The 27,774-nt window shown below is 33.6% G+C and overlaps 1 protein-coding gene across 2 annotated transcripts; it reads left to right on the forward strand.

Annotated features, from left to right (window-relative positions):
- Positions 1-1,187: 1,187 nt before the first annotated feature.
- LOC136823272 (protein Smaug homolog 1-like) lies at positions 1,188-27,354 on the forward strand. Of its 2 annotated transcripts, none has more exons than XM_067079452.1 (10): positions 1,188-1,337; positions 14,073-14,331; positions 16,110-16,634; positions 20,921-21,097; positions 21,552-21,748; positions 22,046-22,578; positions 22,791-22,962; positions 23,482-23,566; positions 24,492-24,581; positions 25,372-27,354. In XM_067079452.1, exons 1-10 carry the CDS (start codon positions 1,332-1,334, stop codon positions 25,392-25,394), a joined length of 2,067 nt encoding a protein of 688 aa, XP_066935553.1. In that variant the 5' UTR covers positions 1,188-1,331; the 3' UTR covers positions 25,395-27,354. The 2 variants fall into 2 exon arrangements, with proteins under 2 accessions (XP_066935553.1, XP_066935552.1); XM_067079451.1 differs by lacking the exon at positions 1,188-1,337 and adding an exon at positions 13,224-13,396.
- Positions 27,355-27,774: the final 420 nt, after the last annotated feature.

Here is a 27,774-nt window from a genome sequence, read left to right on the forward strand (position 1 = left end):
CTTTTGATTTAGTTGGTCTTTTTTTGATGAAATTTGGTACAAAAGATCCTTGTCATGTAAGGTAACTTTTGACAATTTCTTTTGAATCTTGTCCAAAATGAGCAAAATATGGTTAGAGGGATCTCTTTGACATAAAAAATTAATTTGTACTGGAAATTTTTATGACATATCCTTCTGTCAGAAATATCATCATGCTCAAGATGTGAAAATCTTTACGTGTCAAAAACTATTTTATTTTCAAGCTAAGGCAAGTACTTTTTTATTTTCTGTTTTACAAACATTTGGAGATGATTTTTGGACCAGAGTCGATGGAAAGAAATAAGAATAAAATTGCTCTTTTCAAACTTTTAAGGTTGGAGAAAATGCAAAAATACGTTTTGAGAAAACTTACATACATACCAGAAAATCAGAGAAAGCTTTTAGTAGGGAAATTGTATTTTAGTGCCATTAAAAGAAAGCACGGATAGACTTTTCTCCTTAAAATGTTATTGTTCTAAAAGTTTTCTTTTTATGGGTGATCATTGCAGGGTCGGAAGAGCAAAAATAAATAAAATATTTGTAAATTTCAATTTTATTTTTATTTTTTATCTTGGCAAAAAAAGCATTGGCGATTCTGAAACCAGAAAATAAAAAATTAATTCCCTAAATAAAAGTTTGGGATTTATAAAATTTCATATCTGAAGCTTTATTATTTCAGGAGTTATTAACGTAAGTTTCAACACCGCACCGGAAAAGCCCCCATCTAGCTTGAATAGGGTTAAGGGGTTACAATGAAAAGTAAGAACTATTACCCATTGTATTACACCTATCTTTACAGTCTAAAAAATGGTTACTAGAGGCCAAAAGGTTGCTACAACTATACGTCTAGTTAATTTAGCGGCCACTTCGAAGCATCCATTCCCAGACCAGCCTCAATCCAGAGATCAACCATCCTTTAAAACAAGCAGTCAGTACTGTCCAAAATCAGATAAAATTTGACTACTTGACCGCTACTTGACTGCTACTTGACCGCTCATATAATACTGTACCAAGACCGGCCTAATTTTCAGGTACTTCAGAATGCTTGGAATGTTACATATTATTATGTAATAATCTCTTGGAGATCTACATTTCAGCTTTACCCCAAATTTCTGCTCACGGTATCCAATTTGGATAATGGTCTGTATTTTATCTCAGGCTCTTAACTTTTATAGAGAAAAAAAAACAGAAAAAATTACACACAAAATGCCAAGGATGTAGTCACATGGAGATGTGATTGACCAAACCTTTGGCATGATTTTCACAACATTCAGTGGATGTATCAAGATTAATAATTCTGTTGCTGGTTCAACATGATGGTAAGATTTTATTTATTTGTTCAAAACATTCTTATTCTCAAGGAAAGTCATCACCACCTTTTATGACAGAAAGGATCGAGATTCTAGGTAGGTTAAACAGTAACCAAGTAGTTAAAGCCATTGACCTTTTACATAGTTATAATGTATGTTGATTCAGCAGATTGAAATAAATAGAGTCTTTTGTAATGAATAAAGAAAAATGTGGCGCAAGATTTTTTTCTTCCTTTTATTTACAAATTTGAAAGGACTCTTTTATTAAAATTTTGCTGACATCAGTTTCAGACGAGTCGGGTATACATAACACCGTATAATTCCTTTAAGCCACAGGATTTTGATATTTCTTCAGGCCTGTGTACACAACAAGACAACTATTTTTTCCTTTAATAAAAGGAGTGAAAACCCGGAAATATGCCAAGAAATCGACTACCTAAAGTTAAGATGTCAAATATTTAAAGGATGATTTGTCAAATTGTAAATAAGATACTTTCTTTTTCCATCCATTATACCTTGATCAACACCTAGCAGCATAGATTGTAAGGGGACTGTCGAAGAGTAAAGTGATTTTATTAAGAGTGCAATGCGTTCAAAATGATTTACAGTAAAATTTTTAAATTACCATTACTTGATGGTAAAGATGGTAAAAAATGCAAGAATTATCATCTCTATTATACTGTACCTTTCTACCAGTTATCAAGCCGTTTCTACCAGGTATCAAGCCTTGGATTTTATTGCTAGTGTACCTAGGAAGAAGGAATATGTCTTTTGGACCTATCGGGAGGTCCTTTAATTTGACCGTTGTCCGTTCGTCTGTTACAAGCTTTTCTCGGGATTGGCTCATTAGTTTTTTTTTATTTTTTGCACAAAGATACAAAATAGCAATGCCTGAAAAGTGACGGAGCCTGATTTTTGAAAAAAAAATTTGGGGGGCAAATTTGGGCCAAAAACTACCTAAAAATAAGGTTTCTTGGACTTTGTGCAAAATTGCTTGATTAGTTTTTCCTGATTTATGGCAGAAAGATTGAGTGCAAGGTACCCTAAAATGTGGCTGAAGTAATTTTTCTCGGAAAATTTTTTTTCGTCGTAAAATACGGATTTTCGTTTTTGGGGGAAATTCCCTTTTACCATTTTCCTGTTAGCAGCTTTTCTCGGGATTGGATCATTAGTTTTTTTTAATTTTTGGCACAATGATACAAAATAGCAATGCCTAAAAAGTGACGGAGCCCGATTTTTGAAAAAGAATTCTGGGGGGGCAAATTTGGGCCAAAAACTACCTAAAAATAAGTTTTTTTGGACTTTGTGCGAAATTGCTTCATTAGTTTTTCCTCATTTTTGGCAGAAAGATAGGGTGCAAGGTACCCTAAAATGTGGCTGAAGTAATTTTTCTCGGAAAATTTTTTTTCGTCGTAAAATACGGATTTTCGCAAGTTTGGCCCTAAAACTACCTAAAAATAAATTTTTTTTGGACTTGGTGCACAATTGCAACATTAGTTTTTCCTGATTTTTGGCAGAAAGATGGAGAGCAAGGTTTTCTAAAAAGTGACTGAAGCAGTTTTTTTCGGAAAATTTTTTTTGGCCGTAAAAATCGTTTTTTTTTATTTGGGGAAATTCCCTTATGTCATTTTTAGGGAAAAAGAGCGTTTCTGGCGATTGGATCGATATTTTTTTCTGAATTTTTGTACTTTGATGTAATATGGTAATATTTAAAATCTGAAGTCCGATTTTCAAAAAATAATTTTTTGGGGCAAATTTGGGCCACAATGTGCCGAAAAATGGGGTTTTCTGGACTTTGTGTGAAATTGCTTCATTAGTTTTTTAAATTTTTTTGGACAAAGATAAAAGGCAAGGTTCTCTAAAACATGACTGAAGCCTTTTTTTCCGGAAAATTTTCTTTGACCGTAAAACTCGGATTTTCTTATTTGGGGAAATTCCCTTATATCATTTTTAGGGAAAAATAACATTTCTCGCGATTGGATCGATATTCTTTTCTGATTTTTTGCACTTTGATGTAAAATGGTAATCTTTAAAATCTGATGAAGCCCGATTTTCAAAACATGATCTTTTGGGGCAAATTTTGGCCAAAATGTGCCTAAAAATGGGGTTTTCAGGACTTTGTGTGAAATTGCTTCATTAGTTTTTCAAATTTTTTGGACAAAGATAAAAGGCAAGTATCTCTAAAACGTAACTGAAGCTGTTTTGGCCGTAAAAATCGGATTTTCTTATTTGGGGAAACTCCCTTTTGTCATATTTAGGGAAAGTGAGCATTTCTCGAGATTGGCTTGGTGTTTTTTTCTTATTTTTTGCATAGTGCTATAAAATGGTAATATTTAATTTCTGATGGAGCCTGATTTTCGAAAAAATAATTTTTTGAGCAAATTTGGGCAGAAAAGTGCCTATATTCAAGCTGCTCATTACACTTTCTTACTCTCTTGCTATTTGTCCTATTTTTATCTGATTTTGATCACCAGGTAGGTCCGTTCAGCATGTTGCTTGTTTTGTTTGCTTTTGATTGATTATTTAGCTGCGCTAAATCAAATTCCTTTCACAGATGAGCTTTCACTGTCAGAACTTTGATGGGTGTATTCAATCAATCAGCTCTGTAATGAATGAGAAAGGGTCAATATCAAGATAAAAAAGCTTGAGAAAAGAATGGGCCATTTTACACAGTCAATTTAGAGCTTGGCTTGTCGACCTTTTGAACAAACTTTAAAACAACCTAAAAATAGTAGATAAATTATATTTTATATGAGAAAAATTTATAAAAAACGGTCAAAACTATATATTTTTCAAATGTTATTCTTTGTATTCATTCTATTTTGAATTTTGTAAACTGTTACTGATTCTTACAACGATAATGTTTCTTGGTTTGGAAAGGTTATTGACTTGCAAAGTATTGAAATGGATTCTGAGTCTTGAAAGAGATCAAAGGAACAATACTTTGGTGTTGTGATTAATAGCGAGTTTTGTTGCAAAAAAAATACACGAATACTTGCTTTAAGCTTGTTTGTTTTCGATGTTTCTCATAAACAAATTAGAATCAATACGTAAAATATCCAAAACTCTTTCTAAAATGAAAAAGCACTTTAAAACAGAGAAATTGTACAAGCAAGAGGAAGTTTGAAATGATCGAATCTGATTCATGCACAATTTCGATCAACGCAGACAGTCTCAACTCTTTCTCAACCCACATGTAGGACACTGAGCTTTAAATATACTTATCTGAGCAAAGATAAATTGCCTATGATAAGTTCTTTGCCAAAAATAAAAGTGTTTTATCTTAAATATAGTGGGTGTCTTTATAAGCCTGTACTGGGTAGGCAAGTCACATCACGAGTCCTCTATACTCTTTAAAAGGTTAATATAGTTGTTGTGAGTAACAACAAGGCAGGGATAATTGTTTAGTAATTAAGTATTGATTAAAAATTGTATAGTTTCAGCTAATTTTTATAATACAATCCCATTAATAAAACGTAAATTTCTTTATCCCGTGCTACCCTCTATAACCCCTTCATTTTTTTGTTGACGGTTCATCAATTCAATAATTCTAATAGTGGGCTAGCATAATCCATAGCCATATTTTTTTTGTTTTCGACTATAAGAACGTTTTGGAAGCCCTGGCGGGTTCATAATGCTCATACTTTTCAGAAACTATTTTTATACTATATTGCACATTCTTTATAACCACCCCAAAAGCAGCAAAGCCTTTTTTTCAACAAGCTCTTACATTGTTCTTAACCTTGTTTTTGCTCCTGGTTCTGCCTGGTTATAAATCATTTTCTTGTATGTTATTGTTCTTATAATACACAAGAGCAAACTTGATTATTGTTGGCTCACATAACTATAGTACTCTCAACTATGTTATTTTAACAAAAGACTATCTCAGATTTACTCTTTCACTTGCTTGTCATCCCTTCACTAAATAGTATTACGTCATCTCTCTATACTGTCTTTTGCTTTGACTCTATTTTAATGTCTGTGTGTATATTATGCTTTCCCAGAAGAGAAAATCATTGACAGTTATTTTTAGACTTTATTGAACGATGATCTTTACCATTAAATAAGATTGAATATTTGACATCATTATAAAATTGTTAAGAAGACTGTCTTTTGTTTCTCTGCTGAGTAAAATACACCATCCACCACACTTTACTTCGGGGTCTACTGCACTTGTGTATTCATGAAACCCAGAATAATATTGTTTTCTGTTATTGGATTCACCGAGAATCGTCATCATGAAACATTTTTAGGTTCAAACTTTGTTCCTTGGTCAACTCTTTAACGAAAAAAATGCCTTTTATCTATATCCAATATCCTTGAGTCTCTTTTATTCCTTGGCTAACGTATTCGATCATTCTAGTTGAGGGAGAACCTTCATCATCCAAAAGTGGAAGTTCGTCGTGACCATCATTGACCAAAAAATGCTGTACTCAGCCCTTAACATGCAAAAACTTGCAAAGGGTTGCACTTTAAATACTAGTCACCTTAAAGTTCTCTTCTTTAATAATACGAATTTTAAAAGCCAAATAATAATAAACTCCCTTACACCCTCATATTGAAACGTTGGTTTTAACATTGATTGATTGATCGGGTGGGTGGAAGTGGACGATGATCGAAAATTCCTGTGCTTTTAATTACCTCTAATTAATGAATCACTATGCATGTATGAGACACGAATCTATTATTATTATATTTGTTGCTTGTTTTGAAGAGATGTCTCTTGATCATTTTGTTGTTTTTTTTTTTTTCATTTCTACCTGTGTTGGTTGTTGAATGAATGTTGCTATAAAATGCGAAATTAAAATGATGTCTTTCTTCACAACAACGCTTTCTGCTCACTGCTGCTCTTTGACAAAACGACTTTCTATTCTTCAACATTCGTTGGTGGAGGGAGCATTCTACAATATACCATCTATCGTAAACAAGACTTGCTAAATGTTGTTGTTGACGATTTGTAGTAATTTTTCTCAAAGTGAAACAAACTTCTTTGTTTAAACTGGCTAGACTGATTAGATTTAGACTCTAATTGTAAATTCTCCGGGAGCCGAAGCATTTTTTGAGCATTTTCGAATCTTCGTTCTAGAGGTTTTAAAAGTCGAAATTTGAGTTAATCTTTTTGGATTCGTGGTACATAAATCGAAAAATACTTAGCTACACACGAAATTCCAGAGCCTCTTAAGTGTTAGATTGGAACAAGTTAAACTAATTTGCTCAACTAGTTTTACTGGTTCACAAGTGAAGTAGAGATAAGGCCTTCACTCGAGCTTATTTTGTAATTTTATTGAGAATTTTTGAGTGTAAATATTGAGATTCACAAAATTAAAGCTCGAGCAAGTTTTGATGTTACTTCTGTCATTCAGCGAATTTATTCATAAACTTCAAGTTGAGTAAAATTTTTTGTTTATGAAAACACTAAACACTTGGTTGCATTCCCTTTTGAACGAGTTTGAACTTTGAGGCATATGCATACCTAAAATCTCTATCTGTTCTCCATAGTGTTTTGACCTTATGTTCTTATAAAAAATCCTCTTATAAGATAGATAAGCATGGAAGAGAATTTTAAGAAGTTGTTTTGTTAACATGAGAATCACGAAGATAGGTAAGAGCAGCCGAGCATCATTCAACATTCACGGGTTATTAGTGCTCTTGGTATAGTATTACTATAACAACGGCTTTTGCATAGGACTTTTCTAAAAAAAAAATTGAATTTGGGGGGTAGAGGATATAAGATTTTTTGGAAATTTATACCCGGGTGTTGTGACTTTTGACCCCCGACCAACAGGTCTTATCCCCCCTGCCAGCAGGACTTACTCCCCGGACAGGAGGTCTTAATCCCCGGACAGCAGGTCTTTTCCCCAAACAAGCATTAATTGACCCCCTGGATATTCAAAATTACCCTCAAACAGAGCAAAATTACCCCCAAAAAGAGCAAGTTTACCCCTCGGACAAGGCAAATTTTGTAAATTTTCACTACCCCCGGACACTATCCTCCACCCCCCCCATGTACAAACACTTTCTGGAAGAGCCCTTTCTGTTAACTCAATTCATGCTTTACTGAAAACACTCTCGTTGGAATGACCGAATTTTAAGCTAATTTTAAAGGATCAAAGTATTGAAAATAGAGCTGAAGCCTAGAGTATTTTTAGTATCAAATCTGAGTGGGATTCCAAATTTACGGTGACAACTGTTAATTACCATTTTAAGATAATGGGTGGTAGCAGGTCTCTCCGTAGAAGATTTTGAAGCACTCTCTCCCCTACGTAAAAAATGATGAAATAATTGACGAAAAAAATATTCATATTTTAATGACTACCGTTTTTACAAAAACAAATTGGCCTTGTTTAATTTGTGGTGTTGTATGAATGCCTTCGTCGTTTTTTTTGGTATCTGAATTCTTTTTGTTTTCTTTTCCTAGTTGGTGATTAGAAAAAATTTGGGGCCCACACTTTTCTATTGTGTTCTTTGTTCTCATTCTTATTATTATTTTCTCAACTCGGGTTAAGTAAGTAAGAGTGTGTAGTAAAGGGTTCAAACGACGTACTTTGTGTGGGTGGCTGTGTTAAGAGTGTTGATAGATTCCTCTTTTTATTGCTCTCTTTCTCTCGTATAAGATGTTGGATCATTTTGAACGTTTAGTGTTGTTTTTTTTTCTCTTCTGAGGAGTATTTTTTATCTATGTGTTTGTGTGTTTTATACATTTTAAGAAGGGAAAGTTAAAATGGTATACTCTATGACTGTATGTATACGATAAAGTATTCTTTAATTTAGAACTTCTTGTTTATGTCAAATACATATTGGTGCTAAAATGTTTTCAATGTGGTAGCATTATTTTGCGTTGTTTTAAAATTATATATAACATCCTGTTTTCAGGGCTTGTAGAATTTGACGAAAGTCCCAATATTCGTTCATCCTGCATAGGAAAGTTTCTTAAAGTAAGGCTAGAATGAGTCAAATTTGTCTTTCTTTATTATTCAAAATGCTTATCTATCGTTTTAACGCCAGTTAGACATAATATGGCTTATAATACAAAATCTACAACGAGAGTAGAATTATTGAGCTGCGTGACCGTTTTTCGTTTAATGTTTCGTTTGTATTTTACATAATTTCTTATCTCGTTATATCATTTTTATAATACGTTTTTTTATCTCTCCTTGATTGTAATATGATATTATATTTATAAATGTCAACTTCATGTGTGTTATTAGTGTTTTGTGTACATTATTTTAGTTTTAGTGTATATTGTACGGTTATGGTAGGAAGTTGTTTGTGTATGGCATCGTGTAATTGAGAGTGTGGGATTTGAATTTTTTTGTAGATGTTATATCTCCTTGTTGTTGTTATGGTATTAATGATTATCCTTTCTAGTTTCATACTACTTGGTCTAAATTCCTCCAAACGCCTTCTCATTTGAACAATTCGTGAATCTAACTCCTAATTCGAGCCTTATCGAAAATATAAAGCTGAAGTACTGTGTATTATCTCTATCTATAGTCTTCTTTAGACTTTTGGAGATTTCCCAAAAACTGTTTTTAGTTTGTTAGGTCGATCTGACAGAATTACGATTTATTACTTGCTACAGCTCAGCTGTTTTTGTTTTTTGGCACTTTCAGTATCAAATTATTTTTACCCTGTTCCGCATTGTTATGGAAAGATGAGGTATCATAGGATGAGGTGTCATAGGTTTATAAACAATTTTACTTTGACTCTCAAAAGGCTAGAAATTCAGCAAATCCAGGCTAGTGCTGTTCGAGTAATCGGTTCTAGGCTACTTTGAGAAATTTTGACTTTAATTTCGATCAAAAGGAAACTATCTTCGTCTTCCAGTGCTTAAAAAGTCTTGAAAGAGTCTTGAAAACGTTGTAACTTTTCAGGCTTGTTGAGGATTATTATTGATTTTTTATTAAAATATTTCTAATAACTAATCATCATATAAATTTTCTGACAAACTTCTCATTATAAAAGAGAAAGTCAAGAAACCATCAAGAAACCATTTTCTTTTTCTTTTATCTTTTCTTTAAATTTCATGTCTTGCGTTTTTCTGAAATTTTCTTCCTAATATATATATTTTTTTTTAATATTTCATATAACTCCTTGATATCATCTATATTACGTTGAAATAAACACACCGATAATGAAAATAAGAGGGAAAGGTTTTTTAGGTCTCATTTGCCCAATACAGTAAAGTTTGTTTATGTAGTCTTTCTCAATGCTTTAAGTTTTATTAGTACATACATTTATTAAGTCTGCCTGAGATATCGAGGCAAACTTGAACTTGTTTTTGTTGTTTGATTAAACGTGAATGGTTTTAGTTAGTACATATTAATATTCACACTTGTAACCCCCTTTATTTTCTCTTATTTCTTCCTGCAAAACTGACCCAGCTTTTCATGTTTTGGAAAACGTTTATAATCTAGTTTATGTATGGAGTAAGTTTTGCAAGAGGTTAAATTGTCATTTAAATGAAGCAAAAACTCTGTTTCTACAACTCTTGATGGAGTATGTTGATTTTTCAACCTTTGCAAGACAGCTGCTTTTGGTTCTTCATTTTAATAACTTGTAAAAGGTCGAAAAAGAGGGGGGTGAACATAATCCTGGGAAAAAGAGGGGGGTTAAATAAAAAGAGGGGGTCGAGGAATTTTCATTTTTAAGAGGGAGTTAAAAAAAGCTAAAAGAGGGGGTGCCATTTTTAAGGAGGGGCTCACTATAGATGCTGATAATTCAGTAATGCACTCTTAAATCTTTTATCTTGTTGTTCTGCTTGTTATGTTTTTTTTTCGTTTTTTTTTTCGTGTCACACAATGAATATCTTAAGGTCATAAGGTTAAATCTTTTATGGGTTAAAAGTCAAGTCATTGTTAAATCTCAAATTTTAAAGAAAAATTTCAAAGTCAATTGACATTGACTGCCTTTTCACTAGGATTAGACAATTCTTTGAGTTTTTATTATTGTAGAAACTATTGAGAAAAAAATTCCCAATAAATAATGTACGGTTTAAAAACCACATAGAATTGAAGAACAACGAACTTGTTTTAATTGCTAAGTACCCTCTATTTTGTAAATTGAAATTGATAGGTATCTTTTTTTATAGCAGGGGCTTTTTACAGTCCTATTTTCAGATTAGTTTGCTATAAGAGTAGAGTTTTTATACAGCATTAGTCCCCCCGCCCCGTATTACAGTATGTTTGTGAAAAACTAAGGTTTAAAGGAATTGCTAAGGCGTTAAAGAAGTTTACTGAGAGAAAAATTCCCGAAATGAAGAAATTTCATAAGAACCCGCTGAAGTAGAGGTCAGTTCTAAAGTCTTTATTTTAAGCCTAGCAATGGTATCATAAGTGTTCTTGGATTATTTTCTCCATAAGCCTGAAGTAGACTCTTACAACTTTAGTTCTTATGTAAAAAAACATCATTAGTGTAGGTGGTTCAAAATTAAATAACCATATCGAAACCACCCTGTCCACGCTTTCACGATAAAATTTCATTAAATGGCAATCTTTTTTTGATGGAAAAACGAATAGAATGGCATGATGGTTTTTTGATGATTGCTTATTGCTTCCGTGACACAGTCCATATTCTGTAAAGATTATGATGGGTTTCAGTTGGCAATATGAAATTGTGAAGTAGTAAATATAATATGAGAAATATATCTATCTGCCGAGAGTGCTCGATGATATCAGAGCTTGTTCAAAATTAAAAGAAAGAGACTTTGATTTATTATTTAGAACTTTCAGTTTCATGTCGCCCGTATGGACGACAATCATCATATTATCATATCATAATATGAAGAATGAAAGTTGGTAATCGTGCGATGGAAGAAAAGGTGTTTTAAAGGTCGAATCGAATTCTGAGAAGTATCATGGTTGAATTGTTTTTGTTTTTATCTCTCTGATTTTTGATTTGGTTTTCAGATAACCAAATCTACAACGTAGAATCTTTGACTATGTCTTCTTCTTTATTGAAATCTCTTAAAATTATATGGAACTGCGATACAGTAATAATGCTCGGTTTTTTTTGTTAGACTGGATGACATGATTAAAGTGGCCAATTTTTTAAATAAAAATATCGAACTTGACATATCTCCTAGTCTCTGATAAACTGTACTCAACCTCATCAAAGATCAAGGTTCTGTTGCTTCCTCTACGTACTGTACAATCGGGTATGTACAAACCAATGAAGTAAAAGTCTGAAGAGCTAGAAGCGAATTTTCCTCGGGCAAGAAAAAAATGAATCCTTAAGGTCCTTAAGATAATGCGCCTTTATTTTAGAAGACTGATTGAATTTAGCGGTTTCTTTGTTTTCAAGTGGTTTATTTTACTTTCCATCTGGTATCTGCATAAAAACCAGGCGGGCCGCTCAAGGCCGCGCAACTTAGGTAGGATTTAGCGGCTTCCAGTCCTACGTAGGAGATTCGATTCTCGAGACTTTGGGCTTTTACTTCATTGGAAAAAACTTATTACCTGTGAGTATACTTCTTCATCATACCAAATTCGAATTTATTTATTTACCAGTTTTAAAGAATCAAGAGGTTTAAAAGTTCGTCCAAAACCAAAAAACATAATGAAGAACTGTCGAGTTCAGATTTCGATGATTGCTAAGAAATTTACGTTCTAAATATATATAATATTGTCATGCTTATGATAATGCTTATGTTACGTGATAATTGAGTATTTTTTGCAATTTCCTTAAATATTTGGTGTTCTAAAGTCTTCATGTTCTTAACTTGTTCCTAACATTTTGGTAATTGAAGCCTTTTGATTTTCGTCAAATTTGCTCTTATAACAAAACGTGTTAAGGCAAAATTATACTGGTTCTTATAAAAAACGTGTGGCTTCAATTTTCTGTTAAATCGTTAAAGGTAGAAGTTGTGTAATTCACTCTAGTCTTTTTATTATAATATTATTGTTTACAAATTGTCTCTTTTCTTTCTTTTGTTGCTGTTGGCTACTTCTGCCAGGTGATTAAAGGCTTGATTAACTACCTACCCATTAAAACCAATTGTAATTATTTTTTTCTGTTGTCATTTTATATTCAAAGCATTCTTAATAGCCCTCTATTTTTTGTCGTCGTTGATGGACGGCGATACACAGAGAGTTGTTGTGATGCTCGAAAATTGCAAAAGGAAAAAGAAGAAACTGGGTTGTTGATTTTTTTAGTGATGTTTGTTTATCATCGTGTTTGGGTTTTTCAGTTTACTAATGGATTGTTTCTTTTCTGTTTTTCCCAATACTTATTAATTATTTTCATCAGTATTTCATTTTGATCATCTTGCTTACATAAAAATGCATACTTTTCTGATTTTTTTCACTCTTCCCACTATGTATTAAATATTTTTTATTTTGTTGTTATTTTTCATGTTCACTCACAACAAAAAAACTTTGAGTGGGTTTTATAGTACTTTTTCATTTTCATTTTCATGTAGTGTTTTTTTTTTTCACCTCGGTTTATTCAACATCGAAGAAGGACGAGATATGTGTGTAGACTTAGCCACCCCCGCGTCCTTTTCTCTTCATACGTCCCAGTGTATTTATTATCATGTAAAGCAAAAAAAGAAGAAAGAATGGAAGATGAGGAGAAAGAGAAAAAAGAGACTTTAACTCAGCTTCTTTTAAACTACTACTTCATTTTGTTCATATTTATTTTTTCATTCGTATTTAAGACAAGCAAATTTTGACCTAAACAGTGTTGTCTTTTATCACGATAATAGTTTAGTTTTTGTTGCTGTCATAGCTGTCGTACGGTTTTTTTAGTTCTACCTTGACTTTTGGTATCTTTCTAGAGAAATCTATGCAACTTTATCTAAACTATACTTTTATCTTTTTTCACCAAGGCTTTATAGAAAATACAGATAACCAAACAAAAAAATATAAAATATAGTTTAACCAATCTTTTTTTAACAGAAAAAAAAACAAAACAAAAATCATGAAATTTTTATAAAGAAAACTTTTTTCGTTGTCATTTTTTTTACCAAAACCGAAAATCTCACACTGCACAGTAACACTGCATATACACTGACACTTGATTAAAACATGGTTAGCAAAAATCATCACCATCGGAGGATTCACTTTGCAGTAAGGATTTTGGTTACGAATTATGGCCCTATCTACACCATCTGACTTATTTCATTGCGTTATTCTAGTTTAATCTAAGGAGTATGATCCATACATTTTTTTAACTGACTGAATGTACAAAGTAATTTTTTCCTTTTGAATTATTCAAAAAATTCGAGAGTTTTATTTTGATATTGGAAACGTTACACCAACGTCTTTTCGTGAACGTTTTTTTATTTTGGAGTTGAAGTAAGGTCATGCAAATAAAGTTACAGAAAAATAATTATCAGTATAAACTAAAACGGAAAAGAAATATTGAGAAATTCAATGAGGTCTAAAAACTATTATTTGGCACGGTCGGGCACGGTACATTATCAGCGACTTTAAAAAAACATCAGCAATATTCATTGTTCCGGATTTTTTCCGTATCTTTCCCTCCTCTATTGTACAGAGGCATCTCGGAATTGAAATGAAATATTTCCATATTGTACGAGTAACTATGTAATAATGTAGTTTACTGTAGTCCCGTTGCTGTAACTTTTATAAAACGTTCCAAAGGAATAAGTCAACTACACTTAGGTACCCCCAAATTCTTTAAAACAATATTGTAATAAAAATTGTCGGAAATTGAGATTCTACTTTAAGTTTCTTTTTTGTTCATATTATTAACATGTGTCTTTTGTCCTCTTTCAACTAGCCTGATCACCACACTCACTCACGCAGCCTCTTGACTCGCAATGAGGTCATGAAACCGGCCCACATCTTTCGGGACCAAGTCAATACTGTGGCGCAATGGTTCGACCAATGGAACGATATTGAACAAACGATCGCTTGTTATTCACTTCTCAAAAGACTGGGCCCCACTCAAGCACGTTTCTTATCGTTGGTACTGGATCACACATTCAGAGATTCCGCAAGTGAAGTACAGATTCTTGAGGAAGAAGCCAATGGAAAAGGTCGGTTCAATTTTTCACAATACTCGTAGAGGTCCCAGCCGGCACACAACGTTGTTTCAACGTTTATCTAACGTTCACAACGTCCATATAACGTTAGATGAACGTCGAAACAACGTTGTGTGGCAGCTGGGTTGACTCATGTTTGTCCGAACTCGAAAGGGAGATTCAAATTTTCCGAATATTTTTTCGATATTCCGATAGTTATTCAAAATGTATTTTAAGTTAAGTTTTTTCCTAGACAGGACTGAAAGTTAGCTTTGATCATCCAGTATTTTCAATGAAAATTTTAATAATAGAAGTTCGTATTAGCGAGAGCTCATATTAGCGAGTAATATCACATCGATCGGATCCATAACGATAACTGACGAGACATAATAGCAATCTCTCGAATTAGCAAGCATATGCTGGGCATGTCTTTTTCTCCACCTTTTCTACTCCCTCTTGCGTCAGGTTGTCTTTTATGTGATGATCTAGTTTTTCGGTTAACCATATGCTTACGTAATGTGGGCCAAATAATTATGATGGGTCTCTCGCCGACTGTGCTATGATAAATTTAAGAATAACTTGTATTATGTCTTAAAAAGTTTTGAAAGCCAAGTTTAGACCATTTTCACACTTTACATTTCAATTTACGATTTTTTTGATATTTGATAGATAAGGTAAATAGGCTATGTATGCGGCACCGTTTAGATCTAGAAACGAAATTTTACGCTTTTTGCTTAATTATTTTAAAGTTTGGTCAACCGTGGCTATAGCTTTGAAAATAGGGAGATGCAATATAAATTGGGGGGGGGGTCATCACCCCCGGCACACTATGTTAATCTCATTTCGGAGCAATATGGTTAATAGTAACGTTTGTACGTAGTCTAAATTTGTATCACAAGCAATCATGTAGAATGTAGGCAATGTTTACTGTCTTCCAAAGTATGAATTAGAAATACTTGCGAAATATGAGATCACTTTATCACTGCTTGGATTCACTTCAAAGAAATTTGATACTTCAGCCCGTGAGAAAATCTAATCTTTTTATCATGTAAAGCGAGCGTTTTATTTACGAAATGTCCTTTGATGTATTTTTTTCTGCCAATCCACAATCATCCTACGCTTTTCAGCATAATGTTTTCAAATCTCTGTTGACCCTTTAAACATGATAACTAACAGTACTTCAAAACACAACAACAACCTACACCTTTCTAAATATATAATATTTGCGACACTCGTTAAAGGTTAAGGTTATTACAAATTGATGATGAGAAAATTCACAATTTTTTTTTCTCGAACAGAATAATACATTTAAAACAGGAATCGTGTGGGCGGCTGTTTGAATAAGAAACTTATTGGATTTAATTTGTCTGACTGGATTTCAATTTCGACTAGGAAAAATAGGAGTAATAAAAAATACTCGAACCTAGTTTCGAGGGTTTGTATCATATCATTATTAAGACTGGCTCAATAATTTTCTCGTTGAAGCTTTTAGCAACTTCCATAGGATGGGCCTTAATTCCTAAAAAAATTGGTACCTCGACATTTGTGAATATTTTTTTTTTGAGGTAATGAAGCCACTAGATATACTTTCTGATGACGACCTTTAGGGAATAGCGCACCCGTAATAATTAAACCCCTAGATATGTACTCCTAGATATAATTGCTCAGAGATATTTACCCTCTCTCTTGAAGATGTTCAACCTCTATGAGTATCCACTATCCACTGAAACATTGTTTCAATTCCCACTGTAGTAAGTTTCAACGTTAAATTATGTTTATTTTTCATCTTACAGAATTCTTGGACAGTTTATGCCACGAGAGTAAAGAAATCGCCGTTCAGCAGCTCCTGTTACATTTACCTCTGCTGCATCCTGGAAACGACGAAGTACGTCACGAATACTTGAACATTTTACCCAAAATCCTTTCGCATTCACTCGAATATTCAATTCACGAGGAAGAATGCAGGCAATTATTATCACTAGCCTTAGTCCATCCTGCCTTTGTGCCGGAGGAGCGAAACTCGTTAACCTGGTGGTTAGGTCTTCTAGAAGACCGCGGTGAAAAAATGCGTGAAAAACGCCAACGCCCACCGCCCGGCTTTAACCAACATTCACCGTTGAGTGGTACCAAATCGGCATGTGAGCTATGGGGAAACACGACGCAGTACTCTCATGCTCCCGTTACCAACACCTTATCTTATAAAACGACGCTTGCACCAAACGGATTCAAAGGACAGCCACCGCTCGCTCATACAGACTCTGGTATCAGCACATCTTTTGACAATGGACCAGTTGGTCTTACGTACCCAGTCACGAAAGGTATGTCTCGATTACTGATTTTATCATTTTAAAATTTCTCTATGCATACGATCATCTGATCACGCCCCCAAAACCTTAAACTTAGTCTTTAACCAGGCGTTATATTACAAAGGCTGTTATTAATAACTTTTATTTAGTATTGGTGGAAACTAAATTCATGTTCTGCATTTGATTGCCTTCCTTTAAAATTCATCAACAGATTTCGTGCCTGATATACCGTTAAGATCCTATTTGTGTATTATCTGTTTCACATTGCCCTCTTAATAAACACCGTTTGCGCTACATCATGGACGGTTAAAGTTTAATAACCTTGCTCTTTACTCTTAAAGGAAGTAATTTATTGCCTTGGTGTCATTAATTAGTTTATTGGTGGGTTGGCAAGGGTTATGGCTTCCCTTTCGAATGTATAGGGGTTGTGTAGAGCGTCGTGCTTTTTCTATGAACAGGAGTTTAGGCCAAAACCAAAGGATAACTTTGGAACGATCCTGGCCATTTCAGAAAATGGTTAAGAAAATGCATTATCAGACCCAGTTTCAAGCCAGTATGTATAAAATAAGCCTATCAAGAACAATTTAAGAACATTTTCTCCAGCATATGGAAGTCATTAAAATTTAGATCGGCCGAAATTCAGCCATGTTTTATTGTTTTTTTATATGAACGCGTGCAGTATGGGATAGTCTCAAGCATTACATAATGGTTTTGTGGGATGAATAAAACATGTACTGAGAGGAATGAGAAAATTCTTCACAACAGCACATGGTTCCTTCTGTTAAGTTTCGGAGGTGCTACCTACCTTGTGCTTTACCTCTCATGGAGTGAGTCAAAAGGATAAATTTACTTTTCATGAGTAACGAATGTTATTACTTACAGTATTCCTAATGAGTACAATTAATACTATCAGAACGATTTTAGTACAATAAAAACTGAAAAATGGTCGAATTTTACGCAATATTTATATATATAATATAATTGAGAACAACTATCATCACAGGCACTCCGAATCATCCAAGATACCTCGTGGTCAAATTCAACCACACACACACATGTCACGTACCTAAATGATTCATCGCCTAAAGCGGAATAGGGTCCAATATCTAATAATTGGTATTAATTTTCAAGAAAAGTGCGTTAGACAATTATATGTTAAACAATTTTATGAAAACAATGAGGGTCAAAAACGTAAAGAATCAGATCAAGCTAAGAACAAATCTGAGAATTGATTGCGCAGAAAACAGTATAAACTTTTTGAACGTAAATATTGTCATAACATTCAAATAAAGTAAACGATATTGCCTTTCGGGGTTACGCACTGATATTTACTTTGCCCGTAGATTATTTTTTTAAATAATCTTCAAATTAAAAACATCCGTTCCTGAAACGTTTTTTGTTTCTGATAATTTTGATTCGGTATTCGAATTGATTGATTGATTGAGAGAGAAGAAATTTTCCATAATTTGTTTTTCATACGTTTTCATCTTACATCCGTATTACATAACTTAGCTGTATGTCATGTTTTGCCGGTTCAATTATACCTCATTGGATGGGAACGTCATTTTTGAGCTTTTTTCTACATCCAAAAGGAAACTCCATTCAAAGTTTATTTTTCTATCAAGGAAAAAGTCAATTTGAAAAAATTGCGAATCACGAATCACGTTTTCATTAACTACGCAAAATAATTAGGCGGAATTACTCATTTGTCAGGTTCGCAAAATTATTTTATTTTTTTTCTATTTACATTTTTTACGTCAAAGGATTCTACAAAGGGAAACTACTCCAAGAAATTAATTTTTTTTCTTCATTGCGATGAAATTGCTCATCATTTCCCCCCTTATAACCTATATTCCAATAGTGGACACCACTGAAAGGATGGGGAAAATCACTAGAAGCGTCCTTTTGCATTCGTAAGGGTTTTCGTGGAAGCAAGAAAATCTCCAACTGTAGCACACACGTTTTATTTGACTTATCCATTGATAATTGTAAGCTTCGTGTATCTTAGTAGGATGGTCCTATATTACTATATCTTACTCTCGAGCCTTGCTTAGTTATAAGTTCATCAGCTTAAATTTCATTCTCGTCTTAATTCTAGCAAAGTAATAAGATGAACGCCCGATGAAAAATTTGTAGTCTTGATCCGTTGTTGAATGTTCTTCTTCTTCTAATATAAACTCAGACAGTTTCCAGGTGCAATGTGGTTCATCTTGCCCACATACTAGTTTTTGATATATATATTTTTTTAAATGTTTAACCTATTCAAGTTCTATTCCAAGGAGTTTGAGGTTTCTCCCCACTCGGGAAAGAAAAATTTAATGAAAAAGGAAAGTTAATTTCAATCTGTTTATCTAGTTGTGAAACTCACTCCTTTTTTCTTCCAAACTTTCTTCTTAATACTGTTTCTTCCCACGTACCTCATTCTTGCCTTACTTTAATTCCACTTATCGTTAGATCTGCTTTTGATTGAAAATGTTTGCTTGTTTCCGAGAAACCCTCTTTTCTTCCGGTCACGTTCTTCCTTTTCATTCTTAGAAACTGGAAACGACAAGTGTTTTTTTTTTACAATGACATGATTTTTATGAAGTCGTTGCTACAATTATATGGTTTAAGTGGTTGAGCCAGTAATTTATTTGACTACGCTATGAACATCAGCTTTTAGGTACAAAACTTACAACAGGAACACCTTTCTCCTTTAAATAGACCTCTTTGCACAGTGAACGAGAATGTTTTCGTGAAAGCTCTTCTCTGTTACTTAACTGATCTTTTTTTGAAGACGCCTTTAAACTAACTTTTAGCCTACTCAATCAAATTTTTATCGTCACGACAAATAGATTTTTAATTACTTGCCTGTCAATAAGAATAGTTTTATAAGAACATTAGGCTTAATATTATAACAAAAACCTAAGAAAAATGAAGAACATATTTTCGTCTCTCTCTTTGCTGCCTCTCGAATATTTTTTCTTTTATTATTGCTACAACAGATCAGTTTGAGTTCATCTCTACATTAGATTTCCCCTAATTGAAACGATTTTTTTATAGAAACACTTCAGTTTTTGTTTAACATGCCATTAAAATCTTTTTGACAAAACCACACCGCTGAGTGAAGATTGGTTCCCTTTTTTGAAAGATACTCATATAAGCTGCAAAAAATGGTAATGATATACACTATACGCCCGCTTGGGGGAGGAGGCATTTTGTGTGAATGTTTGAATGGGGTTTTTCCAATGTTTTAATGCTTCAAAATTGATTGGGAAGATTAGCTCAAACTTAAGTAAAGGCGTGAATTTTGGTTCACTGGGGGAGGGGCTAGGTTTTTTCGCTGATTATTCGCTGATAATCCATATTTAACAATGACTCTTTCTTCTGCCAACCTTTCGGAAACATTGGAATTTCTGTTTGATAACTGATGATGAAGATCCTACGCAATGTTCAGGTCGTCAAAATTTATTATCGTTCTTCAAAAGACTAAATCTGCTTAGCTAGCCAACGCTTTCTCGACGGTATCTTACAATAAGATTTTTTTGTCCAAGATAAAGAGTCGACCCCGCTTTTTTAACTTATTGTGAGAAAAAAGAACCTACGCCGTTGTTTTTAAAAAAACCTATTTTATAAGAACACACAAAACATAAAAGCTAAGAACAATTTAAGAATAAATATATCTAAAATGCACAAAATATTAAAATGATGATCGTGCTAATCATTTTGCTTTATCATTTGAAAACTCTGGGTGTGTGGTCAATCACACTCCTAAAACCTTAAATTTTGTTATTTAGACTAAGGACAGTACACCTTTTCGACCGTAGCCGCGTGGTTAGGCATGTGCCACTTAATCATTTAATTATCCCCCTAAACTCGATCCAATCCTTTTTTGACACATTTTTCTATTGTCTATAGGTGCTAAAAAAGGACTGGGACGGTTTTAGTGGGATAAAGCGGACAAAAAAATGCCCGCGCGGCAATTAGCGGCTACAGTCGAAAAGGTGTGTTGATAATAGGCCTTTTCATAAATTACGTCACAAACATCACTAGCCTCGTAATTAAACAATTACCATGGTTATTGTGTCTCTTTTTTTATGGATAGAAACCACTTTCTATTAAATAAAATCTTCTGGGTGTTAGTTGTCATGGCAATAATTTCAAAACGAGGCCAGTGATTTTCGTGAGGTAATTTATGAAAACGTCTATTGGTAAATATTTATAGTTTCTAATAAAAAAAGAATGTAATAAGAACTAGTTATGCCGCATGAAATTTTAGCCGAAAACTTTAACGATCACACAATACTTGTTTACTTCAGGTTACCGTGGTGATAACGATAATGAAGAATCACGAACGCGTTCAAAGTCGTTCCCAGTCGACCCGGCCAACATGCACATGCCACTCTCTCCCCAGTCTTCTGTGGATAGTGACGATGAAAACTCGTTACGAAAGATGAACAGTTACGTCGGCGAAAACTTCCACCCAGGAATGAAAGGTATGATTTCTAAAATCGAAGAAAAATCGGTTTTCACTTCAATAAGTGTATCGTCAATAAGGTTGACAGAACTTACTTTTTCTTTACATGATTTCAATAACCACGAAATTGCCCTTTGAGAATGAGATAGAAGTATAAATATGCCTTATTACATGAATATTACTAGTCATTTTAATAACACGAATTGAAAAATTTCGTGTTAATAAAAACCCCCTTAATTAAACCCAGCCGCTGTGTCCTTGAAAAAGCAAATAAAATTCGTGTTGATTTTTTGCGTGTTAATTTCAAGGCCGTTAAATACTTACCTAGTGATGTTTGTGTAATAAGGTAGTCGCTCCAATGCTATCTTTAGATCAGCGAATCCGGTAAGAATCAAACTCACAAACATTCAATCCGCGAGTAATTTATCCTAATGTAAATAATAAGCATATATTTATTCTCTTTCAAAACACAGACGTTCAAATGTGGTTGAAGAGCTTGCGACTTCATAAATATTCTCACATTTTCACTGACATCACCTATGATCAGATGTTGAATCTGACCGAAGATTTTCTGGAAAGCAAAGACGTCACCAAGGGAGCTCGAAACAAGATCATATTATGCATTCAAAAGATCAAAGAACGCAAAAAGCTTCTGTTACAACTAGAAAAGGTACAGTCTTCGTGTATTTAGGTAACCTTGGGTTATACCATATCAATCTTGGTCGTAATTTTAGATGCTACGACTTGAGTTCACTGATAAATTAACAAGACCATAGAGTAAGGTTAAAACAGACAGTAATGTCTTCTTCTTCTCTAGTTTAGGAAAGATTTTGCTTTATCATCAATATTAGCAAAATCAGATTGTACCTTTTTAAACCTTAATTTAACAGTGCAAATACTATCTACAAAGAAAATAGGATAACGATTTTTCCAAACAATTCAATGTTTCTTCTCTTTTACATTGTAGGAGGTTTTGCAGATTGGTAAACTACCTTACGTCCTCAACGAGTTGAAAAGCATCTTAATGAGCCCTATCAAAACTCCTGAACATAGAAAAACCGGACTCGAAGGAGAAATCACCGGAAAACCCTCTTTCTCCGAAGAAGACGAGGACAAAATTGCAAACACGGAAGACGACGGCGAAAATAAAGAAAACGAAGCGGAAACGGCCCTTACCGCAGTTTCTAGTAACACGGAAACTAACACGGAAAACTCTGTCCATAAAACGACCGACGAGAACACACCATCGGAAGCGGAAGAAGACCTTCCATCCGAAATCGTGCGTGTGATGGGTAAAGCGTGTACGCAAATTCTTGTCACGCAACCAGATGAGGAGTGTTGTTTAACGTATCTTGGTCTGTTGGAGCGTGTCCTCACTCACGAAGCTTTCTCGCAGAATGACAAACGTCGCATGCAATCGTGGAAAGTTCAATGTCAAAAACTAGCACGCCAGCTAGCTATGAATCGTAAATTAGGTAGCATAGAAAAAGGACCGAAAAAGTGAGTTTTTCTTCGATTTCTCATGTGTTAGATTGGAGTCTATTTATGAACATCAATGCATGGTCTAGACACTTGTATCAGAATTTTAATAGTGTTTTAATTAACAAAATCCCCTAGCATGGGCTTCCTACTGACCCAGGCAAAGATCTCTTTTCTTATGAAAAGAAATGTTTAACTTAATAAATAAGTATTTTTTATATTTTCTCCGATAGTTGGTATGATCCACTTGGTAGTGGTAGTTTGGCGCGACCCCGCCGACCCACCAACCGTACAAACTCGTTGAAGAGCGGCACTATACCACAGTGTGGACGGGCTGGACCTTTGGTTGCCGCACAAAATATTCACAAGAAACTTGGACACACCAACAGTTATCACAGTAGTGTTGTAAGTTTTGAACTAATTCATATTTTTTCATTTGCTTTTTCTCTCTATTACCCGTTTTTTCTTTTATTAGAACCCAGTTTATAAGAACATTGAGGCTGAAATTCGTCGAAAAATTAAGAACATCGTAAGAACATGCCCAGCCTCAGTTTGGAAAAAAATGACAAGAAACTACAATTTTTTCCTCTTTTCAAGCAGTTTTAAACAAACTTAGGAATGGATTTTCTAAATCGAGAGTCAAATATTGTCCAAACTTTACCAATTTTAAGTGCTCTTTATTTTGCATGATATTCTCGATTTAGAGTAGTCTGAAAATTTAAGAACGCATCAAGGAACATTTCAGGCTGAAAATTGCTAAAAAAATAAGCACATCCAGGCTCAGCCAAATTTTAGGTTTTCTAATAAAAAAAAACGTGTACTGTCAAACGGGTAGATCACCAATTTCAAATAAACTTTTCTGGATATGGGTTTACCTGTCATTTCCTAATATTTTCTAATCTTGACATCATCTTATTTCCGTAGGCCAAGGGCTCCCACCAATCCCTGAGTCGCACTAAATCTGCACCAATCAGATCTAATCACGTGATGCTTCAACAGCCTCATTTGGGTAAGAAGAATATTTTTATTGCTCAAACTTCCCCAACATGTGTTAAACTTTTTTTTCACTTCTTAGAATTTATTTCTATAAGAAAATAATGTTAGATTTTGATCAACTCCTAAGAAATAAAATTAAAAACAATCCCAGCCTGCTGATTTTATGCCTTTTTAGCCTGAAAACACGAATAAAATAAGGACATTCGAGCCTCAGCTAGAATTTAATGGTTCTTATAAAAAAGTAAAGGTTGTTAATTTTTATCACAGTATTTCTAACAGTAACAATTTAACAATTTTTTTGATATTTCAATACATTAATATTTTTAATGCTTCGAAAATCAAAAAGCCGCCAGTGGCTCATTAACATAATTTGATCATTGCATTATATCCAAAAATTTGAATCTCCTAGCAACAAAAATCTTTTACAGTACATCTTAGTGCATTTAAATGGTCGTAAGAACTTTTTACCAGATATTGTGCTCTCTTTAGTTCCTTCATAAGTGCCTATAATTGGGGTTAACTATCAATTATATAGTTTTACTATATATTTTGTCTGAATCCATTAAGCCACGCCTCAACTGTTTTATAAACTATTTACCCAGCTGTATATTTGACCTACAGATATTACAAAATTTAGGTTAGCGTTGAACTTCCCACCAACCTTATTTTATACAAGGAAGTTGCCGAAAACTATAATCTATATAATGACACTGTAATAGCCACAATGCGTTGATTAGTAGGAATTAATTCGGCATTATATATCTTTTTTTCGGGGGGGGGGGTAAAACCTCTGTTGAGATCTAAATAATCGTGTATGACTTGGAAATCAATTTTCAAAAATCAGCATTTTTTTTACTTGTGCCTATTGTGAACTATGAGATTAATTTTTTGAATTATTTCCTACTACTTGATTTTCATTGTTGTTTTTTTTATTGTAGGAGGTGTGTTCATGGGTCACCAAGATACAGAAGGAATCAACAAAAGCCTGGAATCGCTTTGTGTCAGTATGACGAACCACGCGCTAGAAGGTTTGTTTTCTATTTTCTCCCCAAACCCATCAAAAGTTCGAGACGAGGATTATTCAAACTTACTCGAACTAGCTTGAGTTATTTTTTTAATGAGTAAGTAAAGTCTGTCCCAATATAATCTGCAGCGGAAACAAAGAGCTTTTGAGAGAATTTTAATCAATTACTGTAGCGGTGGTTTTGTTTGTTGAAAAGATGATAAGAATAAGGAATGGAAAAATTTATACTGAGACGGACTTTAGTTCAAGTAAGTTTGTGTAAGATATTTTGAAATTCTCAGTTCAACGGTCTTACGTAGAATTGTAATTAAAACACTTCTTATAAGTGCCTTATGGTGTCTCTTGGTGGGATAAGAGGATCTATTTAATGTTTTATTTTGCAATTCAGTATCGTTTCTCGTACGTCAGATGTCACGCCTACTTTGCCATCGGTTTATCAATCTTGCCGTTCTTTTTCGATTTTTATAGAAAGAAATTTCGTAATATTTTTTCTTCTCTTTACGAAAGACATTTTTTCAAGGTTCACATATAGCTCCTTAAATGCCCGTTATCAGCGACCCGAAGGTCTCGCTATCAAATAACTGACTTCCTGAAGGTAGGCGAGGCGCCGATCTTTCCGTAGTATCCTCCGGACCCTATTGCTGAGCATAAAGGATTACAGCCATTTAAATCCAGCCATTGATTGAAATCAATACCACGTGCACTGTACTCAAATTGCAATTTACCCTACGGGATTTTAAGTGATCTTTAGAGCAGTTAAATGATCAAAAAAATTTATTTTTCTATTTCTACAGATGCCCGTGAGGACACATTCTAAAGCTCCAAGCAATCTCTTTCGATGTCGCAAAGAAATTTCCCTCGAAGTTAAAAACACAACATCAAAATAGTCTTGAGATGAATTTTCTTTAGTGAAATTTGCTTGAACTTAAGAAGTCTGGGATGGAGTTGACCCCCAATCTCTTTCGATCGCACTCCAATTTATTTCATAATGCAGAAATGGATTCAGAGAAACGTAAAACAATAGCTGCAAATTTCATTCTTTGTTATGATGGTAACTACAAAAAAAACAGACACGAAAAACTGTATAATAAAGATTTTCTGGTCTTGCAGTGCAGAAGAAATCTTATAAAAGTGTACACTTTAGTTTTAAAAGTAACCCAAACATTTTGACTTTATATTATATATATTAAAAGAATTGGCGTGTGCCCGGAGCATAGAGCGCTACCTGGTTTATTTCCACAGCACAAAACGAAAATCATTGTATGATGACGTCACCTATTTTTTTTTTCAAAGATGCTGGTTCACATTGGTTGACGGGTTGAACTACTTAATTTTTTTGAATATTTTTAAAAAAATACGGAATTGCCAATTGAGATATTACATATTTACTGCTGTTTTATTGCAAACTTCACAATTTTATGTCGACATTTGTAGAGCTTAACCCAGCATTCTAGTCTACTAGAAATGCAATCAGTTCATATAACTACTTTGGCTGAGTTGATCTTTGTCAGAGTTGGTAATGTTCTTAAAGGATGCCACAAGCTTGCAAATCTTTGAGTATCATTTGAGTATTTTTCCCTTCGAGAAATATATTTTTTATTGGTTTCTCGTTTCTCTTATTTCATTTGTTTGTCGTTTGTTAATTAGTTTACTTTTTGTGTTTTTTTCTTTCCAGTCATCATCAGGAAGGGTACGAAAAAACCATTTCGAATGACTTGGTCAAATCATCCGGATTTGTCCAATACCCGACTGTTATTTCGATACCTAGCCTACTGTTTCTTTTAATCTTTTCATTTTCCATCTTGAATTTTGTTCTGCTGTATGCTTTTTATAAGAACACGAGTGAATTTGGGCAAAGATCTTAAATCAAATTAAGAACAATGTGAACATGAGAAAAATATGAATAAAATGTTGATTTTAACTCTATTTTAAGTGCTTATAAGCAAACCAACGTGTTTTTTGTCATGTAAGCCAAAAGTTAAGGCTGAACAGAAGTTTCACCGACTCTTATAAAAAATAGCTTGCACTACAGTATGTCCGGAAAAAAACGTAACAGATTCTTAGATAAAAAAATCCCTTGGTGTATAGAAAAATTAAACTCGTAATGAATTTCTATGTCCCCAAATGAGTTTTTGAATAAGATTGTCCTAAGAATTTCATATATTATGGGAATTTTTCTTCAAATAAAGTTTTTTCCACTTTTTTTCGGACACTCTGTATATTACATTTGTTCATCATTGTCCAACTATTGTTTGTTTGTTTTTATTTTAATATTTCAAAAAAATATTTAATTAGTTCATTGTAACCTTAGTATCGTTTAGTCGTACCTCAAATGATTTAACTGTCCGATCAATTCAACGTCTGCGACGCAAGAGTTTATTTTCGGACAGTGAGTTTCAGTTTATTTGAGTGTAAGCTAAGGAAAGAGTGCACCGGGTGTACTTCAAAAGTCATTTTTGAGTTGTTTTTTTACAGAGTCGATCTTTGTAAAAAGAATCAAATATTTTTTTCTGTTTTTATAGAATAATATTAGAAAGAAGAGTGAAAAGTGTTATTTTTTTTGCCTCGATGGTGAATTTATGTGCCGGTTCACGAAAATTTTGGCTCATATAATCAGCATAGTTGTTGTTTCAAAAGATTGTGAAACAATAACATTTGAATTTTTATCATCTTTATTACTTTACTTTATTATTACATTGTATTATAGATTTGTCGTTAGAGATTTTTTTTGCGCATGCGCTAAAATGAATTCAAAAATTTAAAACCTTGAAATGTAATTTTCTCTCTTACATTTTGTCCTTATATGGTATTGATTATCATATTTATATTTTTTTCTCAAATTGTGGAGAGTTAACTTTCTATTCGGTTTTCTTTTTCAATATCTCTTTCATGTACCAAAATAATTTGAAAACTATTAAGAATTGTGTCTTTATCTTTGTTTTGTTTCCTGGACTGAAAATGATTCCGAAATCCGAAATTTTCAAAAAAGTCAAGTGATTTCTTTGGTAGGAAATTCTACCAAAATTTGCTTCAGATTCACTTTTGATAAAGGCCGTGGGTCTAGCCCTTCGGGCTTTACGGATCTGTGGATATTAATTAGGGCTGGAGGAGTTTCCTAAACCTGACCCCTACAGGGAAAAACTTTTGTGAATTTTCAAGGTTCTTGTACATATAGCTATAAAAAGGCCCAAAAAGGA

This window comes from Clytia hemisphaerica, unplaced genomic scaffold (genome assembly GCF_902728285.1).
Source record: "Clytia hemisphaerica strain Z4C2 unplaced genomic scaffold, Clytia hemisphaerica genome assembly, whole genome shotgun sequence".
Classification (NCBI taxonomy): Eukaryota; Metazoa; Cnidaria; class Hydrozoa; order Leptothecata; family Clytiidae; genus Clytia; species Clytia hemisphaerica.